This window comes from Poromitra crassiceps (assembly GCF_964638095.1).
Source record: "Poromitra crassiceps genome assembly, chromosome: 6".
Classification (NCBI taxonomy): domain Eukaryota; kingdom Metazoa; phylum Chordata; class Actinopteri; order Beryciformes; family Melamphaidae; genus Poromitra; species Poromitra crassiceps.
The window spans coordinates 30,156,452-30,184,064 of record NC_139627.1 but is presented as its reverse complement, the minus strand read 5'-3'; the positions used below and the strand labels follow the sequence as shown (position 1 = coordinate 30,184,064).

Sequence of the window (27,613 nt, the reverse complement as noted above, 5' to 3'; positions counted from 1 at the left end):
CCAAAGGCTTCAAGAGAGCATTACATTATTTACAAGCAGACATTATTTTGGGTGGAAGTGCAATTTAATTGTTTGAAGTGTAGTGTTGTGCATTGCAGTACCTGTTCAGTGTTTCCCCCAGTCAGGGGTTTACAACAAAATAAAAGATATACGGTAATCAAAATGTATTCATATTGTGGAGCAATTCGCTTTAAAAAATAACTTTCAAAATAAAATAAACTTTTTTGCTTGTGTTAGCTCTGTTTGCCTGGATATGGCAGTGGTTCTCAAACTTTTTCACGTCAAGGACCTCTAAATTGACACAAATTAGACCATGGCATGGACACCCATTCATTCATTTTGTCCCAGGATCTCATCTGATAAGATTTTTGCTTTTAGATGTTTTATTATAGAAAAGTACATGAAACCATGACCAAAATAGTCATACATTCTGTCATTGTGTTACTTGGAATTATAGTACAAATTAATTATTCACCTTTTTGCTGAGGACCCCTGAGGCTCCCCGGACCCCACTTTGAGAACCACTGATATACGGTGTCTGACTAATAACTGGATAATAATCACTGTTTCCCTGGAAATATATGGGGTGTGACTGATAACTCGAAACAATCAGTCACTTCAGTAGACTCCTGTGTAATGAAACCTAGTTTACTACTCCAGCAGTAGCCCGACCCTTAGTAACGACCTAGAGTCAGCCAGCCAACTTGAGCTAATGCTTTCTAGAGATCGTGGGATTTCACAAACTGAATAAATACCACACATATAAACATAAAACTGCCTTGCGAGCTCAGTTTTGATGTAACTAAGATATCTGCTAAAACATCCATGGACAGATTTAGCTACTATATCCGTGAACTTCACGTGCTTGTAGCGCCGTGTCTCCGACTCACGGGCGCAGCTGATGGAGGATACCAGAGCGTAGAACCGCCACGTGTTTGTATCCGCGCATGCTTGGCAACTGTCAATTGCGATGCCGAGACCTGTCCCCATTGAAAGGCTGAATGCACCCACCTGGATCAGAGGAGGAGTAATGAGTGGGAAGAGAGAGAAGGAAGCAGGCTCTTTGGTAGGGTGGGCCTGTTGCAAAACATGGCCTGTACAGGTGAGGTTCAGAGGGTTTGATGCACACAGGGAGCTGTACTGCCTGAGCACAAATGATGGTCTGTCTTGGCAGTGAGATTGAAGTTGCGTGTGTGTGTGTGTGTGTGTGTGTGTGTGTGTGTGTGTGGGTTTAGCTGTTGGATAAGAAATGTTTTCATTCAATTAGACTTACATGTAGAATATCCCCCCTGCAAACACACAGAGACACATACCATAGTGTCTCACTGTACAGAACATCAAACAACAGAACAGTCTGTCAGGACTCATTCCTACTAGATGAGTATCATATTAATTCTTGTCTATTAGTCATTTTATGATCTAGAAAATAATGTATCAAAATAATTCCCCAGAGACTTCATGACCACACCACCATTTCTGCATCCTGTCTCTGTCTGTCTCTCTCTGTCTCTCTCTCTCTCTCTCACACACACACACACACACACACACACACACACACACATACACAAACAATGTGTGTGAGTGTGTGTGTGTGTGTGTGTGTGTGTGTGTGTGTGTGTGTGTGTGGTGGGTGGGTGGGTGGGTGGGTGGGTGGGTGGGTGGGTTGGGTGTGTGTGTGTGTGTGTGTGTGTGTGTGTGTGTTACGAACGCGGGAGATTGCTAGATGGTATGATAGTTAGAAATATTACACAATTGGCTCGCAATCTCTTAGCGGACGTGTATTTTAGTGTGATCAGAAATGATATCAAGCTATGTAGTCATACAGCTAATTCCCACGCAAGCAAGGAAGAAGAAAATAGAAAGAAATAGGCATTTGGTTTCCTTATATTATTAATAAAAGATTGGCGGCCTACCAGATGGTCCGAAACAACGGTATGTGGATGGCCTCCCGTCGGACCTCAATCTGGGCCAGCACCGGCGTTGTGTCACTCCGAACACGGCCAGCCCGCTCGACCTGGAACTGTTCAGTGTGAGGAGGTGGTTGAATGGAGAAGGTCCTCCTTCGGGTCTCCGTCGGTCTTCTGCACAACGCTCCCTGAAGTCCTCAGACTCTCCAATGATTACGGCAGTCGGCTCCGAGTAACTGGCTGGGCGAAGTGAAGCGCCCACTCCCATCTAACGGAGCTCTCCTGCTCAATGTCAGGTTGGTACCTGGAGTAACCAGTACTTGGCCTGGTTCTCCCTTCTCACCTCATCTCACACAGGTGTTCTGCAGCTTCTGCTGGTCTCACTGCTAGGCCACCTGTAGCATCTGCTTGTGCTTGGCTAGACGCCATCTTTATTGTCTCTGTAATGCACAGCACCTGTGCCACTCTCCAGGGCATGACATCATCTTCTTGAAATCCCAAGGAGAGTTAAAGGGACAAATACATAATCCCCAATACATTCCATACAGCCGCCACTCATAATATATATGAAACCAAATGCCTTCACCAATAGGAAAGTAAAGAAAGTGAAGAGGAAGTAAAAGAAAGGGGACGTATGTAACATCTCCCCCCCCCAAAGCACGAAAACCCCCCGAGGGAACTAATTTCCTGCGTGGGTTTTTCGTCTAACTGTAACATCTAAACGTTCACCTTTGTTTTGTTTTTTTTTTGTTTTTTTCCTCTTTCATTTTTCCCATCTTCCAAAAATATCTATTAATGGTAAAATCTGGTGGCACTGCACACCTAACCATCCTGGAGTAGTGACTGACAACCAGCATCTAAGGATTATTAATAGGTCATTATGTCAGACTCCTAACTCCCTTACGATATGCGCATCTTCAAGAATGCACTTTAGAATTTTTCTCTAGCCCTTCTCAACAGGCTCATCCGATTCTTGACAGTGTGTCTGCAATGACATTATCCTTTCCTGGTAGGTGCACTACGGTTATATTATAAGGCTGCAGGATCAGGCTCCAACGAAATACCCTCTGACTAGATGTCTTGAACCTCGCTAAAAAGGTGAGTGGGTTATGATCAGTCAGAACGACAAGGTCGCCTCCAGCACTAGAAACGTACACCTCAAAGTGTTGGACAGCTAGGACTAGGGCTAGGGCCTCCTTTTCGATAGTCGAATAGCGCCTCTGATGACGATTTAGCTTTTTGGAGAAGTAGGCAATAGGCCTGTCCACTCCAGACACATCGGTCTGCAGCAACACGGCCCCTATGCCGACGTCACACGCATCGACTGCAAGTTTGAATGGTAAATCAAAATTTGGCGCTGCCAGCACCGGCTCGCTAGCGAGGATCGACTTCACCCCTTCCAGTGCAGCATCACATGCCATTGACCACCGAAATTTGACTCCCCGTCTTAACAGGTCTGTGAGTGGCGATGTTACAGCAGCAAAATTATCCACAAACCGTCTATAAAACCCACACATGCCCAACAGGCGCATGAGCTTCCGTTTCGTGTTCGGGACTGGCATCTCTAATATGGCCTGCACTTTGGCAGTCCTTGGGCTCACAGAACCTTGGCCTACGTGGTGCCCTAAATATGTGACCTGCCCCTTCCCAAAATCAGACTTTGGCAAATTAATCACCAAGCCAGCTTGTTTAAGACGGTCAAAGAGCTGCCTGATGTGTTCCATGTGATCAGACCATGAAGAACTATAACACACCACGTCATCCAAGTAGACCACAGTATTCTGCAATCCACCAGTCACCATGTTCATTAATCTCTGAAAAGTTGCGGGTGCGTTTTTCATTCCGAACGGAAGAACCTTACACCGATACAGAGACTCAGGGGTCACAAATGCTGACACGTCTTTGGCCCTCTCGGTCAGAGGGACCTGCCAGTACCCTTTTAAGAGATCGAATTTAGATACGTACTGAGCCTGGCCGATTTTATCTATGCAATCCTCAAGCCTCGGTATCGGATATGCATCGGTTTTTGTCACAGTGTTCACTTTTCGGTAGTCGACACAAAGTCGCACTGTACGATCTGGTTTAGGGACAAGAACCAAAGGGGAACTCCACTCACTCGTTCCTGGCTCAATAGCTCCAATCTCTAGCATATAACTTAATTCAGGCCTGATCTGAGCCCATTTATGCGGACTTATCCGATACGGATGTTGTTTTATCGGCGTTGACGCCCCAATGTCCACATCGTGGGTTATTAATGTGGTCAGACCAGGAGTGTCACTAAAAAGCTCTTTATTTTGTTCGACTAAACACACCACCTCCTCCATTTGTTCCGGGGGCAGGTGCGCTAGAGACTCTCTAAGATTAGCCAACGCCTCCGTATTCCTAAACCTAGCTGTCACTGGCTCACGGAACTCAACCTCATCATCCCCACTCTCCTCATCTACCGGAGTTTGAGCGGCCATACACACCACAGCGGGAGCGTCGCGATCATGATAAGGCTTTAAGAGATTGATGTGGCACAAGCGTGACTTTAGTCGACGGTCTGGTGTCTCCACCACATAGTTGCACTCACTAACTTTCTTTTGAACTACATATGGTCCATAGAACTTTACCCCCAACTTAGGTCCACCCATAGGCAGCAATACCAGGACCCGTTCACCTGGCCTAAAGGTGCGTCGTACGCTCTTTTTATCGTATTGGGCCTTCATCCTTTCTTTAGCGGCCGTTAGGTTGCTCCTGGCCACCTCACAAGCCGTATGCAGACGATCCTTAAAGGTAGCTACATACTGCAGAACCCCATCAGCAGCCTCAGGCTGTACAGCCGACTGTAGGAGCTGCTCCTTGGCCATCTTTAGCGGCCCTCTCACTTGGTGCCCAAAAACGAGTTCAAACGGACTAAAACCTGTAGCTTCATTTACCGAGTCCCTTATAGCAAACAACAAAAATGGCATCGCCACATCCCAGTCATTTTCATAACTGACGCAATACGTCTTAATCATGGATTTTAAGGTTTGATGGTACCTTTCAATCGCCCCTTGTGATTGAGGATGGTAAGCTGTGGACATAACTTGCTTTATCCCCAACTCATGCATTACCTCCTGAAATACACCGGACGTGAAATTAGACCCGCGATCATGCTGAATTTCGCGTGGTAAACCTACCCGTGAAAAGAAATGCAGCAGCGCTTCCACTATGACCTTAGTTTTTATTGATCGCAGTGGTACGGCTTCTGGGAATCTAGTAGCGACGTCCATTATTGTTAAGAGATATTCACTTCCTTTTTTTGTTTTAGGTAACGGGCCCACACAGTCTATTAAGACTCGCGAGAAAGGTTCCTCCACGACAGGTAGGGGACAGAGAGGAGCAACTGGGACGGTCTGATTAGGCTTTCCGACGACCTGACAGACATGACAGCTACGACAATACAAAACGACATCTGCTCGCAATTTCGGCCAATAGAAATGTCTCCATATTTTCTGTTGTGTTTTGCTAGTACCTAAATGACCCGCCATGGATACCTCATGCGCTAAACGCAGTACTTCTTTTCTGAAACTTTCCGGCAACACTATTTGTGTGACCGTAGCACCTGGCTCGTCTGCAGGGAGGTCACGAGACCGCCACTTCCTCAGCAGGACGCCCTCCTGAAGAAAAAACCCCACGGCCTCATCCTCTAGGTCCTTTAGACTACCAGCAGATCGACGTAATCCAGCCACAGAGGGATCCGTTTTCTGTTCCTGAATTAAGACGTCACGCGAAAACTGAGAGCTCTGAGGCACCTCAGCTAGTTTTGTAAGAAAACTGCCACCCGCGCCTTCATCTGGTTCAGCCGGCTCACCAGTATCTTCCTTAAGAGTCGCACGAGCCTGTGCTCGCGTCACTACGCATGTGGTGAACACTTCTGGATACGCTTTTTCTAAAGCTACCGTCTCTGGAGCTTCATAAGGGGTTTCCCTCATAACAGGCGTCACACAGACCTTCGTGCCAGCTAGATCATTTCCCAGTACAAGGGCTATTCCTGTCATGGGTAAAGACGCAGAAGAGATCATGGCTACCTCCACCGGTCCATTTACGAGATTAGATTTTAGATAAACGCGATACCTAGGGGCACTCACAAAACCGCCTCCTACACCCTGTATCGGGGTGGAAGTGTGTAAATTATTGGCTGGCGTTAAATCGAGGACTCCCTCAAGCAATAGAGACTGCGTGGCTCCAGTGTCCCTCAAAATTTGTATCGGGACTTTTTCCCCACTAAGCGTAGCGGAAATGGTTCCCTCCGATACAAAACCCTCCAAGCCTTTGCTTATGGGATCAGACGGTGGATTTGACCCATCCTTTTCATAGAGAGCAGCCGGAGCGGGAGCGCTAATCACGCCAACTGCTTTCCCTGCTCCCTCTTTTCGCTTACGACTAAGACAGTCACTGATCACGTGCCCAGGCTTTTTACAGTAGTGACAAATAACCTCATCTCTGGGGAAGTGTGATTTATCATAAGATTTATTATATGACTTATCGGGTCGTTTATCGTATGAGTTATAGTATCGCTTCTCCTGTGGCTTTTCATGCCGCCTTCCTGATCCATAAGGCTGAGCAGGGGGAGAGTACCACTGGTCTGGGGCTGCCTCCACAGGCCGGGCAGATGTTACGGTCAGCCTCCCTTCAGGTCGGTTAAACCTACCCCTCCCCTGCACCTCTTTATGGATTAATTCATAGGAATCTGCAGCTATGGCGAGTTTCCTGACTTCACAGCAAGGTAACTCATTAAGATACACTTCAAGCTGTCGAGGGATGCTATTTTTAAATTGCTCCGCTAGCATTAGCTCTCGCAATGTTTTATAGTTAAAGGTGTCGGTGGTGGTTAACCATCGCTCAAACACCGCTTCCTGCTGTCTGGCCAGATCTAAGAAAGTCCCACCTGGTTCACGCCTTAAAGACCTGAACTTTTGTCGGTAGGCTTCTGGTACGAGTTCGTATGCCTCCAAGACTACTTTTCGCACAAGATCATACTCTCGGCTGTCATTGCTGTCCAAAGCGGCATAAGCTTCTTGTGCTTTCCCCACTAGTGCTGTCTGAACGAGGATAGCCCATTTCTCTAGCGGCCATTCCAACTCCCTAGCTATTTTCTCAAAAGCTTGAAAGAATGCTCCCACATCATCAGGGTTAAATCGAGGTCTGAACCTTAAAGCACTGGCCATGTCAAAAGGCGTCTCTTGTTGACGTTGCATAGCATTTACTTTTTCCTTAGACTGAGCCTCCGCTAACGTTATTTTAGCATACTCAATGTCCCTCATTTGAGCTTCAGCTTTTTCTTTTATTCTTTCTTTCTCGACAGCGTCTCTCTCTCTTTGTTCTGCCCTTTTTAGTTCTTGTTCTGCCCTTTTTAGTTCTACCAAGTCCGGCAGTTCTAGCTTCTCAATAAGCATGGCTTCAATGTCTAGCTTTTTCATCCCCCCAGCAACGGGGCACTCATGATACTCTGCAACTTCAATTAGATTTTCCTTTCTTAGCCTACGCAACTCAGCACGTCCAAATTCGCTGCCACAAAATATATTCACATCGAACTCCGCCATGACCACACACGCCACAGTCAACCAGCTACTGAAAAGAAAAATTAGGCTATGCACACAAAGTTACAGCGCCACAAAATTTACCTCCAATTCGTTTTGTAAACACAGCCGTATTCACAACAACGTTACGCAAGAAAATCAACGCCAAAATCACACGCTAACGCTACGTCAAAATGCCACACTGCGCTCCGCAGGCTACGCAAACGTTTTGTTTACTATAACTACTATTGATAGAAATGTACTGCCACACAGTGTGATGTACTATCACCTCACTCAAACTAGCTCTTAGTTTTATTTACACTCCCAAACGGCTATATGCGGGGAAATGTTTATGGCGTCGAGTCGCTAATCCTCGTAGCCGTGATATAAACCTAGTCACATCCGACTTCCCGAGCTGAATCCAACTCACTCTTGCCTTTCCCCTCAAATAGCACGCCAGGCTGTAACTCGTTAAACTATCGCAAAATTACAAGTGAATTATAAATATACATGCTTGCTTTGTTAGCTTCCCAAATGCTATCATTAGCTTGTTTCGTTAGCTCAGAGCCCCCAAACCAAACCGTGACTAAACAGGGTTTAGTTAAAGTTTTTTTTTTTTCACTGTCCCGGTTGTTTCACAAAGACATACTATTCTCAGTGTTTATTTTAAGTCATCCCCGGACAAGCGCCCATGTTACGAACGCGGGAGATTGCTAGATGGTATGATAGTTAGAAATATTACACAATTGGCTCGCAATCTCTTAGCGGACGTGTATTTTAGTGTGATCAGAAATGATATCAAGCTATGTAGTCATACAGCTAATTCCCACGCAAGCAAGGAAGAAGAAAATAGAAAGAAATAGGCATTTGGTTTCCTTATATTATTAATAAAAGATTGGCGGCCTACCAGATGGTCCGAAACAACGGTATGTGGATGGCCTCCCGTCGGACCTCAATCTGGGCCAGCACCGGCGTTGTGTCACTCCGAACACGGCCAGCCCGCTCGACCTGGAACTGTTCAGTGTGAGGAGGTGGTTGAATGGAGAAGGTCCTCCTTCGGGTCTCCGTCGGTCTTCTGCACAACGCTCCCTGAAGTCCTCAGACTCTCCAATGATTACGGCAGTCGGCTCCGAGTAACTGGCTGGGCGAAGTGAAGCGCCCACTCCCATCTAACGGAGCTCTCCTGCTCAATGTCAGGTTGGTACCTGGAGTAACCAGTACTTGGCCTGGTTCTCCCTTCTCACCTCATCTCACACAGGTGTTCTGCAGCTTCTGCTGGTCTCACTGCTAGGCCACCTGTAGCATCTGCTTGTGCTTGGCTAGACGCCATCTTTATTGTCTCTGTAATGCACAGCACCTGTGCCACTCTCCAGGGCATGACATCATCTTCTTGAAATCCCAAGGAGAGTTAAAGGGACAAATACATAATCCCCAATACATTCCATACAGCCGCCACTCATAATATATATGAAACCAAATGCCTTCACCAATAGGAAAGTAAAGAAAGTGAAGAGGAAGTAAAAGAAAGGGGACGTATGTAACAGTGTGTGTGTCTGTCTGTGTGTGTGTCTGTGTGTGTGTCTCACACACAGACAAACTCAAGTCCAGCCTTTTATCCCCATTTTTTTATACCTTTACATAATGTACACCTGTTGCTAGGTAAACCAAACAGTACCAAACACAAGCTTACCCTACATGCAAATGCTTACTCATGGGATCTCATTCACAGTGGGATCTTGCGTATGAGAGAGCCAGCGGTGGTTTGGATCGCAGCCTACAGCTCGCTCAGGATGTCCCGTAGCTACGGCTCGCTCGTAAACTCTCCCCTCCCTTAATTAACAAGACGGTCTTTTTCATCTCTGCATATATGGCCTCTGATTCACGCACAATTAGTCCCCTTTTAAAGCCCTCTGGTTTCCTCTTATGCCAGTTTGTTAATTGATCACTGTGGCTTTTTATTCTGTGAGACGTCAGGATGTTATTGCAGGAGATGGGATTGGAACTGATGACACCAGCAGTTTTCAATGGGACCAGAACATACTCTGTCTGCATTCAAGGTTGGGGGGTGGGGCAGTGGGATATGAGCCTTGTGTAGTTATAGTAACCTTGGTGTTCAAGGTTCCCCCGTGCAGCGTGTGGCGGTCCACATGAGCGCCTGTGGCTAACTCCCTTTAGTGTGGGGTCTTTTATGGTCCAAATGTTAATGGGCCAAGGCTGTGTGTGTATGCAAGTGGGTGGGTGAGCTGGTGCACAGAGAGAAAAAACTGGAAGACATGCGATAAAATCTGAATTTGCAGCTGAAGAATATTAAATTCTCCTCTGAGTACAGTGGCTATAATTCTCACATAATCATCTAGTTGTCTGTGAGGTCTTTTCATAAAACGGTTTGTCTTGTTTGCCATATTGTTTCCTTAAATCCCATTAACTGTTGTTGGAAATGCATCATTAGTGGCCGGGCCAGCGAAGACCGCAAAACTGCAAAAACTGCAAAGACGAATTAAACCCTACTCCTCCCACATTTTTTCTTCAAACGACACCAAACTTCAGTATCTGCATCGTTAGACTGTTCTACACAAAAGTATCAAACCAGATTTTCGATCGGTCAAAAATTGAGCCCACAGTGCATCAAAACGTTGAATTCTGGCCCCGTGTATAGCTTAATTACCTTAATTACCTTTGGCAATTAGGTTGTATTTGTGATGTCATCAGTCAGTCAAGCAATTGTGATGCCATCACTAATGTCAATCGAGCAATTGTGATGTCATAATATTTTTTTTCCCCATTGACTTGCATGGGGTTTCGAAAAATCTTGCAGTAAATTAGCTGTAATTCAGAAACCATAACAGCTCCAGCTACGAAACTTGGAAGGGAGGTGCACAGAGGGGCCTTTTATTCTACACGAAATAATTACACAAATTGAGCAGATGGTGGAGCTATAACAGCCCTCTTTACATTCTGGTCCATAACTTCTGAACCGTATGGTCTATCATCAAACTTATTTTTTCCCTGTATTCCTTGGGTCCTTCCACATCTACTCATCTAGGCCACGCCCATTTCCGTCTGACTAGATTTTCCGCCATTTTGAATTTGGTCCAAAACAGTTTTTTTGCGATTCCCCCTTGAAATTTTGTCCAGTCTTCACCAAACCAAAGCACACATCATGTGATGAGTGTCCTGCACAACACTGTTTCGTGGTATTTGAAAAAAGCACACCGTTGCGATATAATCGACTTCCAAACTTCTGTGGGTGGGGCCAATTTCACAAGAATCACCATAACTCTAGAACACAACGTGCGATCCTAACCAACCTTGGTCCAGGTGTGGAAGGATGTACTCTGAGCCTATAGGATAAATATTGTGTCATTTCGCCTTTAGGGGGCGCTATAGCAGCATTCAGTACCTGTACCTTCTAAATTGTTTTATTTTGAAGGGCGGCAGGAAGTGCTGATTCATTGTCATTATGGCCAACCTTCCTTCTTGTATTGACACTTGACACTTCTGAGCTGATTTCAAGGCTCAAGGTTCAAGGCTCAAAGCCTTGAGACTTGCCCGGCCACGACCCATTGCTGCGCAGCAGCTATAATTACCTTAATTACCTATGGCAATTAGGTTGTATTTGTGATGTCATCAGTCAGTCAAGCAATTGTGATGCCATCACTGATGTCACTCGAGCAATTGTGATGTTATAATAGCTCAAAGCCTTGAGACTTGCCGAGCCACGACCCATTGCTGCGCAGCAGCCACTTTTTTGGCGCGTAATAACTCCCACAATTTCTGCGCCACATAGACATGCCCGAACTCAAAACATGCGGCTTATTGAGGACAGGTGTGCTATGACTTTTCTAAGGGTTTGGTCAAGCGGTTTGGCACTTCTTTTGAATGGACCCAGACCCGGCCGGGTCCGGGTCGGAATCTCGGGTATTCGGGGGGTCGGGCATACCCGAAGACCTCTAGCTCAAAGCCTTGAGACTTGCCCGGCCACGACCCATTGCTGCGCAGCAGCTATAATATTACCTTTGTATTTTTGTTGTTGTTGTTGTTGTTTATTCAGACACTAAGAAAGTAGTGAGGGGGTCAGAGGAGAGAAAGCTCTGGCATTACTTGATCCTAGACCAGTACACAATACACATGTGGTTCAAGGCGTCAGATTGATACAGCTGCCAACCCTACAAAAAGCATATTCTGCTTATTTACTGGGATAAGAGCTTCAAAAATATTAACTTACAGCCACACAAAAAGGAACAATAAATAGATGACACAGGATTTGCACGGGCTTGAACTCTGACGTTGTTCACAACTCATTCACACGCACTGTTCATTCATGACTTTACTCACTCAGTCTTAGTCCATGTTCTCTTTCTAGACTCCTCCCCCCACAACCCTCCTCTCTTTCATCTTCTTTCTTTCTATCTATCTCTCTCACTCTTCTTTTTTTTTACTGCATATTGCTCCTCCATCTTCTTTGTATGACGTTTCTTCCTGACCTGCTGCCAGATGCATGCTGACACACAGTGACGCACACGCTCTCTGTGTATCTCTAGCTGTCTGGGGCTACCAAAAAGCTCCTAATACAGCCTCTCCCTCAGACAGCTGTGTGTACGTATGCGTGTGGTTGTGGTGGGGGTGTGGTGTGCCCAGTTGAGGGTTATAATTTGGTGGTAAGCGAGAGATGGAAAAACCAGTGGCCTCAGGAGTTCAGGGCACGCCGCCCGCCCACAGCCAGCACACCGACACGGTGTTCCTGAGGTCGACAAAGTACAGGGGACCAACGACGGAACCCTGTGGTACTCCGTCACTCACGGACCTCACCAAAACACTGCTTGCCTGAATATCCTGGGCCCAAAAATTCCTGTGTAGAACCAAAGGTCCCACAGCTGCTCCCAGAGAGCCACTGATTTTGCCATCTGGGAATTCCTTCTATTATTATACAACACAGACAACCTGTCATGCTAACCCAGCTCACAATATGATATGATACTTTATTGTCCACCATGGTGGAAATTTTTATTTGGCTTCTCTTCCCATAGAGACACATTGTGCACAGTCAGCACACCATAAAACGTAAAGACATAGAACATAAAACACACATGTACAAGTTAAGACATAGATGGTGCAAATAAGCATATGATTACAAATACAAACACCTAACTAAAAATGGCTTCCTACCTATCTAAGATACCAGTCATATACCTACCTACCTAAAATATTACAAATACAACACCTAACTAAAATTACTTCCTAGTTCCTACCTATCTAAAATACCAGTCATATACCTACCTACCTAAAATATTACATAGCGCAGCAGTGACAGCACACAGGACAATTCATTTATACCATAATATATTAGTCTACCCTACCCTTAAGGGCTATACTCTATTCCTTCCTATGTTTATATACTAGAAAAGAGAAGATTGCTATAATAAGGAGAATATTTTTTTGCTATTATTATTAGTTATTATCAATATATATAATAGTAATAGTGTGCCAACCTTATTATTATAAACTAGTTAAGTGATTTTGCAATTAATAACATTTTAATTAAATGTGTCCATAATTCAGTTTCATTATTCAGCCTAAGCTATGAAATAATCTCACTACTATAATAAGGCTGTGGAGGTCAGTGCACTAGATTAGCGTGCTAGAAATGGTCACCCGACCTAGAAATTAGCACACTTCATGCCAATCTAATTTTGTTTGTTTTTTGGCCGAAGTATAAAACTATTTAAAATTGTTTTTTTTCCTATTAATTTTCCATCTCACAATTAATTTGTCTACTGCTTTACCACACTTTCTGCTGGGGTCACACTTTATTATTGCACAAAGGATATGCACCAAGTGAACCAAGCTAATAATATGAAGCCAATAAAGTCAATGTAATCTAACTAGGGCATCTCGCGCTCGATGCCTAGGCTCGGCCTCCCCTGCCCTATTGGCGCACGCGGGTGTGTGTGTGTTGCTCACTAAATGTTATAGCATCACAATGCCTCCTTTTTATATATATATATATATATATATTTTTTTTTTATATATATATTTCTTTCAATTTTAGAGAACAATATACGAACAAGACAAACAGGCTCAGACACAGGAAAAGAAAGGGGGAAAAATACATCAACATTCAGGATTGAAACATGGCGCTATCAGCCGCATAAGGTGCTTGTAGATCCCACGCAAAGGGTCCATAAGATATCAGCCGGGCGAGCCGTTTGTCTCCCCTAACCTCAGTTACTGGTCATTCTCAACCTCGTCGAAGTACGCCAAAAACGGGTCCCAGATAGTTGAGAACCTTCCAAGTGAGTTGGTTCTCAGGGACCTGAGTCTCTCCATCTGTACAACAGAGATCATGTCCATCAGCCACACCTGAAAAGAAGGTGAAGAGGAGGACTTCCATTCCTTCAGAATGAGTCTTTTGGCGACAGTTGTCTCCAGTGTCAGAGATTGTTGCACAGCTGTAGAGAAGTTCAGTGAGGACTCCGAGCAGCAAGATGGCAAGTTCGGCTGTAGGGTTATTTTGTAGGCCTTAGAGTTCCAGTCAAATATTTTGGCTCAGAATGATGTCACAATGCCTCCATGTGTGTGTGTGTGTGTGTGTGTGTGTGTGTGTGTGTGTGTGTGTGTGTGTGTGTGTGTGTGTGTGTGTGTGTGCCCCACTATGACATCACTGATCAGTCTTGTCACAATGCCTCCTTGTGTGCGTGTGTGTGCCCTTATGACATCATTTTGACATCATCACTGATGACATCACATCATTAGCTAATTAGCCAAATTAAAACGGGTGCCCTTTACACACCCTGAAGGTTTCAGCCCGATCGCACGTAAAACGGCATAGCTGTGGCCGAACACAGAACTTGAAACAAACAGACAAAGTCCACATACTCAATTGTATATATAGATTTAATGCAATCTACCGGTAATATTTCCGTGCAAAACAATCTTAGTAGTATGACATAGAGGTGAGTCAAGTAGGGTCACATATAAGCTTGGCTCATGTATAGCAATGGAAACTTCAACCACAACCTACAGTGAATCAGTGTATCCTGCAATTGATTGGGTTTCTGTGTATGACACATATACTCTAAGAGTAGTCCCTACCAGCTGTGTGTCAGATCAGATGGAGGTTGTACTCAAACAGCCCTCATTCACCACACCCATCCCGTGTTAGAATTATCCTCCATAATTAACAGTGCGTATATGCACAAGCACAAGCACACACACACACACACACACACACACACACACACACACACACACACACACACACACACAATATTATCTGTTCTTCCTTTCATCTGGATCTTCTATCATCATGCTGCCTCAAATTGCCACACTTCCCACTTCAAGAAGTGTCCATGGTTCTGCCATCCTACACATGCACGTGCACGCACGCACGCACGCATGCACACACACACACACACACACACACACACACACACACACACACACACACACAAAACTTATGGATGAATGTTTGCATTGAGATTCATGAAGGGTAGCAAAGCTATAGAAAAAATATAATGAATGTTTTAATTCAAATGAGCAGCAGAAAAGATTGTTCTTGCTACTATCTGTTTTGAAGGTTAGAGAACCATTATTAAATAAAGTAATATGAACTATCTCTCAAAAGGCCATAGTAGTACATCCATTGTAGTCATTTGTAGTCCTTTTCTCCCCATTCATGTGCCTCTTAAGTCTCCCTGTCTAAATGAGCTGTGGGTTCCACTTCCATTGCCACAGTTAAACGTAGTGGAAATATGGTCGTGGAAAAATCCAACCTGTTTGTATTCCCATGGGATAGATTGAAATGGTGGTATCTTGAAATCGTGTCCTAAAAGCTTGGCTCATCCGGCTCAGTGGTTTTGATTGTGCTTTGAAGTGTGTTGAGTTGCAGGTTCATATCCCAGGAAACGTATTTAATGTGATTTGGTGCCATTAATGTTTGGCCGTGCCGATATCCTGCCATTTAGCCAGCCTAGAAAAATTTGGCAACTCCAAAAGTATTGGTGGCACATTGAGTGATCAGTCACGAATCAGTACATGTATCTAAAAAAAACGATGCCCATGCACATACTGTAACTGCATACTATACAGTATATACAGTGATACAGTCACAAAAATCCCACAAATACAAAGCCTCCTCTAAAGCCCCAGTGATTGGTCAGTGATGGCAAGCCTTACATCATTTTTCAAAATCTACCTGCTTTTATCAATTCTATGGATGTGTTCTATTAACTTATCATAACAGTCTCCATGGTAAATATATTATTTTGTTGACCCTTCCTCTAGGACGGTGGTGATGCCTATTGCCAACGAGTTTGCCCCAGACGTGGTCCTTGTGTCATCAGGCTTTGATGCAGTGGAGGGCCACGCTCCGCCCCTGGGAGGATACAGACTGACAGCCAAATGTAAGTGCTGCCCACAGCCACTTGAATAACTACACCTCATTTTAAAGCATTATTCTTCTAATGAGGAAAAATAAGAGGAGTCCCACCGCGCTTAAGCTATAAAGGCAGATCCGGTGCATCACAGAGGAGGGACGCATCATCAATGAAAAAGGAAAATCTGGAGCAGCTCGGATTAAATACCTTTAATTATTAGGTGTAAAAATAATAGACTAACGTTTCAACACCACATGTGTCAGACAGAAGACTGATATTTTTGCCCCTAATTTCTTTTTTATATATATTTTATTTTACAGTTTTCAGAACATGAAAACAGAACATAAACATAGAAACAAAAACAGGCTCATACACAGGAAAAAGGAAAAACATAATTACGGTATACTATATAGTCTAGCAGAATGGGCCCTCAGATTTTGAGATACCCCTACCCGAGGTAGAACAAATGACAACAATGATTTTTCTCATCTTTAGGGTCTCCCATTAATGAAATTGATTGTTGTCAAAAAAAAAATTGGGGGAAAAGATGTTTTTTTGGCTGTTCTTTAGAACTACCCCAATCCCTGAAAAAGAGCCAAATTAGGCCAGTCCGAATAGGGGAAAGGTGACAAAAAAGCCAATAACTTGAGAATGCTCACTCTTTTCCTCATCAGATTTGCTGAGGTATGAACCAGGTGGCTGCCCTACATCACCAAATAGTCAAAAAATGATTTACCTAAAAAGATAATGACTTATAGTCCTGTAAATATAGCTTTAGTTTAGGCGGAAATTGTACTTTGTGGTGATAGGAACATAGGACTCCATCACTTTTCTCTCATTTATCAGAAAAACTGAAATCCCTGAAAAATATACCATTACTGAGTTGTCTAGGGTGCTATTGAACACTGACCAGTAGTTGTATGGAGATATCTGGTACAGTTCTATTGCAAATGAGATTTCTTTAGACATAGGCCTACTACCTCTTCACTGAAACAGTCAAATTATTGTATGTTATTCTGAATGGGGAATAAGTGGCATAAAAGCCTATAACTTGGGAATGCTCACTCTTTTCCTCGTCAGATTTGCTGAGGTATGAACCAGCTGGCTGCCCTACATCACCAAATAGTCAAAAAATGATTTACCTAAAAAGATAATGAATTATAGTCCTGTAAACATAATAATAATACATTTTATTTGGTGACACCTTTCAAAACACCCAAGGTCATTGTACAGTGCATAAAAGAGACATGACATTCTAAAATATCATACATAAAAACAAGCATTGCAAACACCAGCATCATTAAAATATGACGAGCGTAGATATAAGAAAAGACAGGAGATACACACGGCAGGCGAATAACAGATTGAGTACTGTATGATTAAAGGTAGTAGGCCAATTTGAACAGGTGGGTTTTGAGGTGGGATTTGAACGTGGTGATGGAGTCAGATTGTTGGATGTGTGATGGCAACGAGTTCCAGAGTCTGGGTGCAGAGCAGCTGAAGGCCCTAGCACCCATGGTACTGATGCGAGGGAGGCGGGACAGTCAGGAGGCCAGCTGAGGAAGAGCGTAGGGAGCGGGAAGGGGTGTATTCCTGGAGGAGGTCAGAGAGATGGGTGGGTGCTAGGTTGTGTAGGGCTTTGTAAGTGAGCAGAAGGTTTTTGAAGTCAATCCGGTAGTGAATGGGAAGCCAGTGGAGTTGAATGAGGACAGGGGTGAGGTGGTCAGATGATTTAGTGCGGGTGATGATCCAGGCATTTGGAGTCTGTTGAGCAATTTGGTGGGTAGGCCAGAGAGAAGAGAGCTGCAGTAATTAATCTGGGATGTAACGTGGATCAGGATGAGGACTTTGGTGCTGTGTTGGGACAGGGATGGGCGGAGTCTGGAGATGTTGCGGATGTGGAAGAAAGCAGACCGGGTGATGTTTTTTATGTGGGGTGCAAAGGAGAGGGTGCTGTTCAGAATGACGCAGAGGCTCTTGACTTGGGTGGAGAAGGGAACAGGGAAGCTGTCAATGATGATGTTTGGGGCAGTGGTGTTTTGAGCTTTGGAGAGGATGTTTTTGGAGCCGATGAGGAGGGCCTCGGTTTTACTGGCATTTAACTTCAGGAAGTTACTGCTCATCCAGCTCCTGATGTCCTGGAGGCAGGCAGTGAGGGAGGTGGGAGGAAGAGCGGTGGTGGGTTTGGTGGAGATATAGACCTGGGTATCATCGGCGTAGCAGTGAAACTGGACACCATAGTGTCGGAGGATTTTACCCAGGGGGAGGAGGTAGGTGATGAATAGGAGTGGACCCAATACTGACCCCTGGGTCAAATGGCAGAACACCCGGACAAGTGGTTCCCTAGTTGGACAAACTGTTGTCTGTCGGGAGGTAGGATGCAAACCAGGAAAGTGCAACACCAGTGATTCCAATGTTCGCCAGGTGCTCCACAAGTAGTGGGTGGGAGATGGTATAGAAAGCAGTGGAGAGGTCAAGGAGGATGAGGATGGTGAGGATTCCAGAGTCAGCTGCACGGAGGAAGTCATTATTTATTTTTAACAGGGCTGTTTCAGTGCTGTGATTAGGGCGGAAATCATATTGAAATGGTTTGTGGAGGTTGTTTGAGTCGAGGTGGGACTGGAGTTGGGCGGCAACCACCCTCTCAAGAGTTTTGGAGATGAAGGGGATGTTGGAGTTGGGAAGGTATAGTGTTTGAGGTCAGATGGGTACTGTGGCCTATAAGTTAAGAATGCTCACTCTGATGATCATCATATTTGGAGAGGGAAATACCAGGTGGCTGAACTACATCACCAAATAGTCAGAATGTGGGGAACCCAATAAAATAAAGTTGATCTAAATTACAAGCCTCTAAAACATAGAAATACAAGGTGTAAATATTGGAAGTTTTATTGAAACTGGAACATTAATCCAAACTATAAATCAGTAGTATCTCCTGTCTTGACATGATGGAATAATACAAGTATAATAGTAATCATAATACATTTGTTTTATAGTAGCCCCAAATCTCAGTGCTTCATTTAATTTCATGAACAAAAACAGGAGAACAGACTAGAAAAAAAAACTGCTCATTTGACCTGGCATATGGACACTTGTTTCACAGCCAAAGTCCAAATATCCAAATATGAAATACAGTATCAGCCCTTTGTTGAACATATTATGACCCTACCAGATTATTGTGCCAGTGTTTGGGAGTCTGGGGCACATTCACAAGCTTATACTCCATGGACTGCAATTGTAAGGCTTGCAAAAGACTGATGCAAACAAACTGTCTAAATATTGCTCAGTCTGTAGGCAGCCTGTCTATCTGGAGACAATCATGTTTAATATACTGTATCCTTAGTATCATTGTCCATTTGTCAGATTAAGCTATCACAATGTAAAAAAAAATCCTCTTCTGTGTATCATATTGTAACCTTTTTCCGAAGTATTTGGATGTTTCATTGTTGCTGCGCGTACATAAGATGTGTTTCAGTGAGAGGTCAAGTATATAGATACTAGAATGTCAAATGTCAGGTTCCTCAGATGTTTGGGGACACATTTTGACATTCTGCACAGCAGGTGCTGAACTCCGTACAGGGGAGGCCAACAGAGAGGCACTGGCACTTTCCACTCTTTTAACAGTTTGGATCTTTGCAATACAAGTAAGTAATGTCTCTCACTTCTGTAGGTGCTGGGGGTTTCCTAAATAGGACTGGTTTAATGGCTCCATCTCTGACAATCCATCCCTTGCCGATAGGACTCCATAACATTGGTTTGGGCATGTGACTGTGACACCATATCGCTGTCTGATACATTGCTCTTTGCACATGTTGTGCAAATGCATCCTCTGTTGGTGGCAAATTTGCAGAGGCTGCATATGTTGTTGATGCAATTATGAACCTCAGTTCATCCAAGTTTGTGCACATCAGTCCATTTTCCTTTTTATTTTTTCCGTAAAGCAGAAGTGCAAATTCTCTTGCGACTGGCAAAGACTCTTCCAAGCTGGCAGAGTCCAAAATGGGCCAGATCTTTGAGCTCACTGAGATGGGTCTTGAGTTTGGTGAATGCTGTTGTCTTTCCTATTCTGTACAAACTACTTGTTGTGTCACAGCCAGTGAGTGCATGACATGCTGGTAGACAGCAAGAGCAATGTATCAGACACTGATATGGTTTCACAGTCACATGCCCAAACCCCTGTTATGGAGTCCTATCGTCAAGGGATGGATTGCCAGAGATGGAGCCAACCAGTCCTATTTAGGAAACCCCCCAGCACCTACAGAAGTGAGAGACATTACTCACTTGTATTGCAAAGATCCAAACTGTGGAGAGAGTGGAAAGTGCCAGTGCTTCTCTGTTGGCCTTCCAACATCTTATGCGCAGCAACAATGAAAGATCCAAATACTTCGGAAAAAGCTTACAATATGATACACAGAAGAGGAAAGAATGTAACATTGTGATAGCTTAATCTGACAAATGGACAATGATACTAAGGATGCAGTATATTAAACATGATCGTCTCCAGATAGACAGGCTGCCTCCAGACTGAACAATATTTAGACAGTTTTGTTTGCATCAGTATTTTGCAATCCTTACAATTGCAGTAAATGGAGTATAAGGTTGTGAATGTGCCCCAGACTCCCAAACACTGGCACAATAATCTGGTAGGGTCATAATACGTTCAACAAAGGCCTGATACTGTATTTCATATTTGGATATTTGGACTTTGAGTGTGAAAAAAGTGTCCATATACCTGGACAAATAAGCAGCCACTTTTTATTTCTCTGTTCTGTTTTATTTTTGCCTTGGTTATTTTGTTTTCTAGTCCGTTTTTCTAGTCTGTTTTTGTGATTGTGTATTATGTATTATGATTACTATTATACTTGGATTAATGTTCCAGTTTCAATCAAACTTCCAATATTTACAGCTTGTTATTTCTGTTTTATGGTAATGGTAAATGGCTTGCATTTATATAGCGCTTTTATTTAAAGCGCTTTACAATCAGTAGGTACATTCACCTATTCATGCACCGGGGCGGCTTTAGCTCAGGAGGTAGAGCGGGTCGGCCAATGACGCAAGGGTCGGCGGTTCGATCCCCGCTCCCTTCCAGCTGCTGTCGCTGTGTCCTTGGGCAAGACACCTTTAACCCTCCTTGCTCCCGGCCTGCGCGGCAGGCTATCGGTGTATGAATGGGTGAATGTAGACTTATCTACTGATTGTAAAGCGCTTTGGATAAAAGCGCTATATAAATGCAGGCCATTTGCCATTTACCACCGATGGCGGCAGGTTAGGGTGCTGGCACACCATCAGGAGGAATTTGGGGTTCAGTATCTTGACCAAGGACACTTCGACATGCAGACTGGAGGAGGTGGGAATTGAACCACCGACCTCTTTGATCCAAAACGATTAGTGGACGACCCGCTACAGCGGCTCCAGGTGGTTTGTAATTTAGATAATCTTTATTTTATTGGGTTACTCACATTCTGACTATTTGGTGATGTAGTTCAGCCACCTGGTATTTCCCTCTCCAAATATGATGACCATCAGAGTGAGCATTCTTAACTTATAGACTATTATGCCAGTGACCTAATTTGACTGTTTCAGAGAAGAGGTAGTAGGCCTATGTCTAAAAAAATCTCATTTGCAATACAACTGTACCAGATATCTCCATACAGCTACTGGTCAGTGTTCAATAGCACCCTAGACAACTCCGTAATGGTATATTTTTCAGGGATTCAGTTTTTCTGATAAATGAGAGAAAAGTGATGGAGTCCTATGTTCCTATCACCACAAATTACAATTTCCGCCTAAACTAAAGCTATATTTACAGGACTATAATTCATTATCTTTTTAGGTAAATCATTTTTTGACTATTTGGTGATGTAGGGCAGCCACCTGGTTCATACCTCAGCAAATCTGATGAGGAAAAGAGTGAGCATTCTCAAGTTATTGGCTTTTTTGTCACCTTTCCCCTATTCGGACTGGCCTAATTTGGCTCTTTTTCAGGGATTGGGGTAGTTCTAAAGAACAGCCAAAAAAACATCTTTTCCCCCAATTTTTTTTTTGACAACAATCAATTTCATTAATGGGAGACCCTAAAGATAAGAAAAATCATTGTTGTCATTTGTTCTACCTCGGGTAGGGGTATCTCAAAAACTAAAGCCTTTTTTGAGGACTTGCTGCTAGACTAATAGGGGTGTCACAATATATCGTCCCACGAAATTTCGCGATAGTAAAACGTCACGATATGTATCGTTGAGATGAAATCTCATATCGTGGAAAAAAAAAAAAAAAAAAAAATTTTTTTTTTTTTTCAAAAGTAGACAAAGAAACGTCTTTGTTTGTTGAAGTTCAATGTGTGGAAAGTAGTTCAGTTGAACAAGTCTCTGAAGAGACACATGAGAAGTTATACAGGAGAGAAACCATTCAATTGAGTTTCTGGCAAAACTGTTTACTTGACAGGAAAAACTGAAGATGCATAAAAAATAGACTAAGAAAAGTCTTGTTGTTTGAGTTTGAAGAAAAACTGAAGATGCATAATGAGAATTTATACTGCTGAGAAACCTTTTAGTTCAAAGTAAATCTAAGTGACGGTGTAACTCATTCTATTTCAAGATAAGCCTTATCTCCAATCTCATGTTTTTTCTAGTTGTTATTGTAATAACAATTTCCCACAACAGCATGTTTTGTATTTGTGCATTTCAAATAAAATACTACTTTTCCAGTCATATATTGTCATTATTCAAGTTTAAAAAAATATTGTTAAAATCGTATCGTATCGTATCGTTATCGTGAACCCAGTATCGTGATACGTATCGTATCGTGAACTGAGTGTATCGTGACACCCCTAGTATACTACATTGTCAAAGTAACAACTCGGCTACCAGCAGCGTAGTGTGCTCATGTGCTTATGAAAGATGTTTTGAAAGGGGTCCATGAGAGGCCAGCTGGGCGAGTCACTTGTCACCCCTGACTACGTCAAAGTAGGCCAGAAACAGGTCCCAAATAGTGGAAAACTTCCAAAGTGAGTTGGTCCTCAGGAAGTAGAGTACATCAGCCACAACTGAAAGGAGGGAGGAGAGGGAGACTTCCACTCCTTCAGAATGAGTCTCTTGGCGACAGTCGTCCCCAGTAGGGATGTTCATCAATTATCGATCATCGATAATTGATCGTTGAGGAATGAATTCGATCATGTGGATTTTTTTCCGATTATTATTACCGGTATTATTATTATTATTATTATTATTATTTTTTTTCGGACTAGGTTTGGGTGGAATTCGTTCCTCCTCGCCCCACTCCATTGCACAGCCGACTAACGTGAGGTGGAGCTTCATATAGTCTCTAGTTTTCTGGCTGGGCGGGGGCCTTTGTGCCAACAAAACTGACTGTGGTTGTCAACGTTACCGCGGGTTTGACTCTGCTGTCAGCTGCGCTGGAAGACGCCGATTGCCTTACATCATGTAACCTGACATGTTTGTTTACCTGGCCACAGCGCTAGTGTCTGATGTTCTTACTACACAGCGGCATCTCCATTATAGCTGGCCGAGAACGCGCAACGTTATTACCAGACCAGAGTAAAAATATATATATATATATATATATATATATATATTATTATTATTATTATTACGCTATCGATAATCGATAATTGATCGTTAATTTTCCCCAATTTCGATTATGGAAATTGTTCAAAATGAACATCCCTGGTCCCCAGTGTCAGGGACTGTTGCACAGCTGTAGGGAGGCTGCATGCCTTCCATAAAGAGTCACCGTATGTATTACAGTACAGTACACTTGTGCAGCACCAGTTTTTGGCCGTTCTTTTCTTGTTTTGTTGAGAGAGAGCGAGGGGCGAGTGAATAGAAGATCATTTTGTGTGTATTTTTGTGTAATTTGGGGAATTGTTTTCTTTTTTTCCTCTCTTCTCTTTCACTTCTCAGTCACTGTGCAGATGAATTTGATAAATGTGCTGATTCTAGGCTCAGAGATTTTCTCTTTGTCATTGACACACTCTTCATCTGAATGAAGTAATGTTCCCATTGATTTACTGTAAGCTGGTAGACACCATCAAGAGCCCAATCTCCCAACACATACTGTACAGAGGCACACTCACCATACCCCTCTCTCCCCACACTGATCACACTGAGCCTGTCCATCAAGAGCCCAATCTCCCAACTAGGGATGTCACGATACTAGAATTTCTACTTCGATACCGATACCCAGGAAAATATCGATACTCGATACCATTTTCGATACCACGGGAAGGGGGGATGACGACACATCAAGAGGCATAAAAATAAAGTTAGACAGATGGACAAACAGACGCACACTTCTCCATAATCTAGGCCTGATAAAACTTTGAATTTAGACAGCAGATTAGCCCTGCTCTAGACACCAGAACACCTTTAGCTTGTTGAAGCAACAGATACCCAATGATAGGGAGGGGAAAATCAGTGATTTTTCATTAAAAGAAAGCACTGATGGTATCAAAACTGTTGCAAATTAGTATTGTATCCATTTAAACTTTTTAGTATTGATACTTTCGATACTTTCGATACCTGTTGCAAATGAGTATTGTATCCGATTCAAATTTTCAGTATCGATACTTTTCGATACTATCGATACTTTTGACAACCCTACTCCCAACACATACTGTACAGAGACACACTCACCATATCCCTCTCTCCCCACACTGATCACACTGAGCCTCTCCATCAAGAACCCAATCTCCCAACACATACTGTACATAGACACACTCACCATACCCCTCTCTCCCCACACTGATCACACTGAGCCTCTCCATCAAGAACCCAATCTCCCAACACATACTGTACATAGACACACTCACCATACCCCTCTCTCCCCACACTGATCACACTGAGCCTCTCCATCAAGAACCCAATCTCCAAACACATACTGTACAGAGACACACTCACCATACCCCTCTCTCCCCACACTGATCACACTGAGCCTCTCCATCAAGAACCCAATCTCCAAACACATAATGTACAGAGACACACTCACCATACCCCTCTCTCCCCACACTGACTGAGCCTGTCCATCAAGAGCCCAATCTCCCAACACATAATGTACAGAGACACACTCACCATACCCCTCTCTCCCCACACTGATCACACTGAGCCTGTCCATCAAGAACCCAATCTCCAAACACATACTGTACAGAGACACACTCACCATACCCCTCTCTCCCCACACTGATCACATTGCGCCTGTCTGACCTGTCCACATTTGGGAAAAGCCAGGAGTTGTGGCTTTTAGGGAATAGGGAAATCTGTACCCCATTCTAAAAACGTTGGTGTAAAAGCATGATGACAGGTTAACAGCTCATTCACATAGCCTATCAAGCAGTGCGTCTGATTCATGCAGCTGGAATGATCTGAACCAAGAGTCATGTCCAACAGTGGGGCACAATTGCTCATGTATGTAATGGTAGTTAGTGGTCAGTCTAGTTGATTCATCAGTCTGGTCTAACGTGCACACACACACACACACAGACACACACTTCTTTATTTTGTAGCTCTTTGACTTGTGTATTCAGACCGAGCCCTTGGCGTGCCAGCAAAGGGCTTCTCTCAAACCATCCTGCAGATCTCATATAAGAACAGGGTCATGGCTGGGGAGGAGGCGATAAGGGTGCTTTAGAGGGATTGCAGGATGAGGGAGAGAGGTAGAGCGGGGGGGGTGGGGGGGAGATTGGTATGGCTGAATGCATATATTAACCCCCCCCCCCCTCCTCCTGGAAGAGAAAGATCAAAGGCAGTTGCCCAGCCAAAACGCAAAGCTGCATTTATTAAAATTAAACCTGGCTCGTATTATGCCGTGTTTTTAGGCCCCCCGAAAATCCCTGGTGCCTTCTTTCTCTATCTTGCTCTCTCTTTCTCTCTCTCTCTCTGTCTTTCTCTCTCTTGCTCTCGCTCTCTCCTTGAACAAAATATGATGCAATCGCCCATTTTTTCATCCACCCTCAAACCCCCATGTCTCTTTTTTTCTTTGATCAATGTCCAAAAAGGAACTTTGAGCCTGAACAGCAATACTCCACCATCCCTCTCTGTCCCCCCCTCTCTCTCTCTCTCTCTATCTCTCTCTATCTCTCTCCCTCCCTCCCTCCCTCCTCTCTGCTGTCATTTCCTGTGTGTCCAGGCTTTGGCTACCTGACCAGGCAGCTGATGGGTCTGGCAGGCGGCCGGTTGGTGCTAGCCCTGGAGGGGGGTCACGACCTCACAGCCATATGTGACGCCTCCGAAGCCTGCGTCTCCGCTCTGCTGGGCAATGAGGTAAGATGAGAGCACATGGGAGGATGGATGGAGGGATGGGAGGCGGGGGGGATGGATGATTGAGGGATGATAGATGGGGTATGCCAAACAAAAACTAATGCTTTTGCCTACCTCTCAAACCCTACCGTCAGAGTATCCTCCAATGACCCGACCCTAGTGCCAATACATACATCCTAACCTAATATTTGTTTATCAGTTTCACTATAAAGGCAATAATTCTCCTTTGTTGTGCTTTTAAAAGCTATATTCCAATATGTGCCATACTGTATGTATGCGATGACTATCGCCCAGTGCTGAACCTCCAATTGTTGAAGTTGAGCTGCTGAGTGAGCAACAGCAGAGGCAGACTGCGGCCATATTGGGCAGAGGTGTTAACTGTGTGAATGTGAAGCATGGCAGTGCTGAAGAAAGGCGCGCCTGCACAGCACACACACAGTATATTCTCTGGGTACGCCTGCACAGCACACACACACACAGTATATTCTCTGGGTACGCCTGCACAGCGCACACACAGTATATTCTCTGGGTACGCCTGCACAGCACACACACAGTATATTCTCTGGGTACGCCTGCACAGCACACACACACAGTATATTCTCTGGGTACGCCTGCACAGCACACACACACAGTATATTCTCTGGGTACGCCTGCACAGCACACACACAGTATATTCTCTGGGTACGCCTGCACAACACACACACACAGTATATTCTCTGGGTACGCCTGCACAGCGCACACACACAGTATATTCTCTGGGTACGCCTGCACAGCGCACACACACAGTATATTCTCTGGGTACGCCTGCACAGCGCACACACACAGTATATTCTCTGGGTACGCCTGCACAGCACACACACAGTATATTCTCTGGGTACGCCTGCACAGCGCACACACACAGTATATTCTCTGGGTACGCCTGCACAGCACACACACAGTATATTCTCTGGGTACGCCTGCACAGCACACACACAGTATATTCTCTGGGTACGCCTGCACAGCACACACACAGTATATTCTCTGGGTACGCCTGCACAGCACACACACAGTATATTCTCTGGGTACGCCTGCACAGCACACACACACAGTATATTCTCTGGGTACGCCTGCACAGCACACACACACAGTATATTCTCTGGGTACGCCTGCACAGCGCACACACAGTATATTCTCTGGGTACGCCTGCACAGCACACACACAGTATATTCTCTGGGTACGCCTGCACAGCACACACACAGTATATTCTCTGGGTACGCCTGCACAGCACACACACAGTATATTCTCTGGGTACGCCTGCACAGCACACACACAGTATATTCTCTGGGTACGCCTGCACACCACACACACAGTATATTCTCTGGGTACGCCTGCACAGCACACACACAGTATATTCTCTGGGTACGCCTGCACAGCACACACACACAGTATATTCTCTGGGTACGCCTGCACAGCACACACACAGTATATTCTCTGGGTACGCCTGCACAGCACACACACAGTATATTCTCTGGGTACGC

The 27,613-nt window shown here is 44.3% G+C and overlaps 1 protein-coding gene across 1 annotated transcript in view; it reads left to right on the top strand.

The window, feature by feature from the left end:
* LOC310778945 (histone deacetylase 4-like) overlaps positions 1-27,613 on the top strand; it is a gene marked incomplete at both ends in the record, with an annotated part of 250,667 nt that overhangs the window by 198,575 nt on the left and 24,479 nt on the right. The window contains 2 exons of the mRNA XM_083639417.1: positions 15,734-15,852; positions 25,966-26,099. Of these exons, the coding sequence (XP_083495543.1) occupies positions 15,734-15,852; positions 25,966-26,099 (253 nt within the window). The remainder of the gene's footprint in view (positions 1-15,733; positions 15,853-25,965; positions 26,100-27,613) is intronic.